Below are 4354 nucleotides of genomic sequence, written 5' to 3' on the forward strand. Positions count from 1 at the left end.
GCGTTAACTTAGTAAATTCCCTTAGAGATTGAATTAAAAAAAAAAACACTTTTCTAAAAATCGAATATTGCATTTTTAATTTTTCAAGAATTTGTATTTCAAAAACTAAACGCCTAGAAAAAAATCACAACAAGAGTATTTTTTTGCTTTTCCGTATGATTTCAGTTTGTTTTGTGATTTTTTCATTTCTTTGGTAATTTAAAATTTTAAGTGAAAGTTTTATTCTACGACCAAATTAAATGAACTCTTCGACTATTAATATTGAAATTTTGGTTCTACTAGTTATTAAATTTCAAGAATAATTAAATTGGCATAACATTACAAATTAAGTAATTTTCAAAGACGGTTTTGATATTTAATATTGAAAGTATAATATTCATATTATATTGTCTGTCGATTTTGTTATTTAATATTAAAAACACTTTAAATTATTCCACTCAAACCTTTATTCTCCATTTTGCATTTCTTTTTTTTTTCGAACAATTTTTATTGAATTTTCGTGATCTAAAACAAATCTTAAGATTTAAAAAAATTTTTTTAATGTTTCAACTCTCTCCCTTTTGTTGTACTTGAAATTATTGGAAATATCCCGATAGAATTCGTACATAAGTAGAATCAGAAATCTCTGGAAACAAAGCAACCACTGACCAATTGTCATTTACATTACAAGATTTTCAGAACTTTTCTCCGAAACGTTAAGAGATAAAGTTCTTTTTTGCTTGGTAGACTCTATTAGTGAAATGGCAAGAGTACATTTTTCAGAAATCGAAATATCCAGCTTTCACTCCCTTTATATTATCAAATTGGGTTAGGCACTTTAAGCGGACAACTAGAGTAATTAACTAGAGTAAATTTATTTCAATTTAAGTCCACGTAATTTGAAACATAAGTCTACAAAATTTGAGTAGAGATTAAAATTTTTCTCCCCGATTTGATTACGTTAACTTCTAATGAATTTTTTTATTTTTGCACAAATGGACATCGAAGTTAATATAACACCATTTATGGTATTATGTTTATGCGTGAGAAATCAACTTAAAACATATATGTATAAAAGTAATCGAAGATTAATTGAAATGAATAGTATGTAAAAAATTTGTTTGGTCGTATGTGATTGATTCATCTTTTCATTTAAGTTCGATTTTTTTCGATTTATTTTCAATTTTTGTTGGTTTTTCGGCTCTTACACTTTCAAATTTCATGAGTTATGCCGTATTAAAATAAAAAAATGAAGTTTTTTAAAATTATATTGGTAAGTTTATGCAAAAATTAATTTTAATGAGTTAAATTTTGTGAGAATGTCATATATTCAATTCTCCAAAATGAGGCCATAAAAAAATTTATTTTGTTTAAAAAATCTGAAAAAAGGCATGTTTTATACTTGCTCGAAACAATTTGGCAATATCTATACCTACACTTAAATATTAGATCTTACTCTATACAAAATTACGCATACCAAACAGAATGCGCATTTGGTCGGAAAACAGTATTTTTATTTAGAAAAAAAATTCTCATTATACCAAAATCTTGACAAATTGAACACCCTAAACTACAAAATATTTGCTAGTTTTACTACTAAAGTATTCAGTTGGTGTAACTCAATATCTAACTATGGTTATTTAATGATTTTCCTGAAAAGCGATTTGTAATTATTAAAAATATCTGAAGCATTCAGTTTTGATAATATCAGGCTGTTGCAGTGTAAACTTTACATTCCCTCCTTATACTATGTGTTTTAAAATTCACTCAAATCTGTATCAAACAAAAAAATCAAATTTTTTCAATTTTTATATTTTTTAAAGTTTACAGTGTGTACTGCTATTGCAAATTCAGAATCTTTGGAAGATACCTCAGAATCTCTATTAACAACAACTACAGAAATCTCAAAATTAAGAGCCGCCAAGACCAAAACTGAATTTGTACCGTTCGAACCACATAATGCACCCAAGGAAGGATTCAGTAAACTGAAACAAATGAGACCAGGTATATTGCAATACAAACAAACACCCACATCACTCGAAGCATCTATTTATAAAATGTCAGCATCAAATAAGGAAAGCCTAAAACGAAAAAAAACAAGTACTGAAACACCTCCAACATCGACACCAGCATTAGAAGCGGAATCAGCCCAACAACCAGAGTCAAAGCAAGCACCATCGAAACATCAGGAGAAAACTGAGTTTCATAATGAATTGCGTACATCATTAAACGAAAAGACAGTTGCTAAAACCAAATCCAGTATCGGTTCCAATACTGACACTAGCTCAAACGTCAATACACACTATCATGTGCACTACATTCATTATCCTGGCATGGAATCTCCAAAAACACATTCAAGCCGTTACAAATCCTATACATCAGATTTGGGACGCCAACCGAAGTTAATGAATAAAAAGGCGAATAACTCGAAACTCGTGAAGCAATTTATCCAACATTCTAAAAAAAAGAAATTTCACTCTAGAGCTAACAAACAAAATCTGATGTTAGTAAAACCCCATAAAAAACATTTTCACAAAAACTCTCGTCATCAACAAATACGGTCAAAAATAAAATCTAATCGAAAGCCACGACCGTCAAGAAGAATGTTCGGCTTTGAAACTAAAATTCTGAATACAACACAAGATGATTTAAACGTCACATCACCAAACCAAAACCTGGACGAATGTGCTTCAACTACGCCATTTAATTTAACATCGTTCCATGTACAATACTTAAAAATTATTCCAGAAGATAACCCAACAGCATCAGTTACCCCAGAATTTGCTGTCATACCAATAAAAAATGAAGAATATTTGAGAGTATGGAATAGATCACCAGTGGTTTCTCAAAGTAAGAAAAGGCGACATAAGCAGACACTGAAACGTAAACGTCTACAACATATCAAAAATGTCCTAAATTAAGTGTTAAGAACACCTAAATCGAATATCGGATATTTTTGGGAAAAATTTTTTAAAAGCACGTAAATTAACCAGTTTTTATAATGGAAAATATTTTCAATACCAGGATATTGATTATTATTATACCTTAAAAATTTTACATTTTTCATTACGCAAAATTTATATCTATTTTAAATTATTTACAAGATTCTAAATAATTTCTAAAAATTATTTATTCTAGAGCATTGAGTAACTTAAGAAAATGTATGTTTAAAATAAATAAAGTAGGAAATATTTTCAAATAAACTAAAATGAAACATTTCTTTTTGTACCCGAAGAGAGCGAGCGCAACATAAGAAAGTCGACTATAAAATATGTATTTAATTACAAACTTGAAAATATTTGTTGTTTGTATGAAACAAATAAAAATCCGTAACGCAGGAGCTGCATTAGCTAAGGAAATTCTTCCAGTATTGAAAAAAATAACACATTTTTCGCCTAGAAAAAAAATCAAAAAAGTACTTTTTGGATTAAAACTAATCAAAAAATAAAAAATATTTTTTATTTTGAATTCAAAATTTATACTTTTCAAAAATCTATCTTATACTGTGTCTTAAAATTGTCTTATTGCATCAATCGACGTTCGTTTTTAAGCCAAAAGATCCTGTGAAATCAGTTTTTAGATAATATCAAAAACTGAAAAAGTACAGATTTAAATGCACAAATAGAAAGTGAGTTGCAAGAAACAGATAGTTAAAGTTATTTAAGTGCTTATATTTTCAATTTTTTCAAAATTCTCACGTTTTTATATTTTAGTTCAAAATTTAACAATATTTTTTAAATACACTAAAAAATGTATTTACACATAAACACATTTTTTGCCACGCATTCATATAAATACAAAATAAAGATTAAGAAATCAATATTATTTTCCAGCTCCGAAAGAATATAAGATAAATCAAAGAATTGTACCGATTTTTCTCGCCTTACGTTCCAGTAAAGTAAGTACCAAGGTTCACAATTAACAAAACACAGGGTCTTCTCTTATTGACCGCACAACTATTGCCTCCTGAAAAAACTGAGAAAAAAAGAAGAAAATGTTCTTTACCAAATTATATGAGGCCTAATTTACGAGATAATTATCCTACTCTTATTATAATTAATTAATAAAAAATACATTCCTCAAAAGCAAAGTCATTCAATAAAATGCTACTTAAACAGAGGATGTGTTTTATCATAGTGAAAAGCGTCTCTAAATGCAAAATTATACTACTTATGTTATTATAAAACTTAACGCCTAAAAACCAAGTATTATTACACTCCCCTTCTTTGTAAATTAAGTGTTGTACCCAACCTATCGTGCGAATATAACATACCTTAAGCTTGTTATTAGATGAAACGGACTAAAGTCTGTTTCGTCAAAAACATGCTTAGATATTCATACTCACAGACAAACCACACCATGTATTGTGTTGAAG

At 28.3% G+C, this 4354-nt stretch overlaps 1 protein-coding gene across 1 annotated transcript; it reads left to right on the forward strand.

Moving 5' to 3' along the window:
* The first annotated feature begins 1195 nt into the window (after window positions 1–1195).
* LOC123293727 lies at window positions 1196–3045 on the forward strand. Its single transcript, XM_044874626.1, has 2 exons — window positions 1196–1252; window positions 1803–3045. Exons 1-2 carry the CDS (start codon window positions 1229–1231, stop codon window positions 2898–2900), a joined length of 1122 nt encoding a protein of 373 aa, XP_044730561.1. The 5' UTR covers window positions 1196–1228; the 3' UTR covers window positions 2901–3045.
* The last annotated feature ends 1309 nt before the right edge of the window (window positions 3046–4354 follow it).

This window comes from Chrysoperla carnea, chromosome 2 (genome assembly GCF_905475395.1).
Source record: "Chrysoperla carnea chromosome 2, inChrCarn1.1, whole genome shotgun sequence".
Taxonomy (NCBI): Eukaryota; Metazoa; Arthropoda; class Insecta; order Neuroptera; family Chrysopidae; genus Chrysoperla; species Chrysoperla carnea.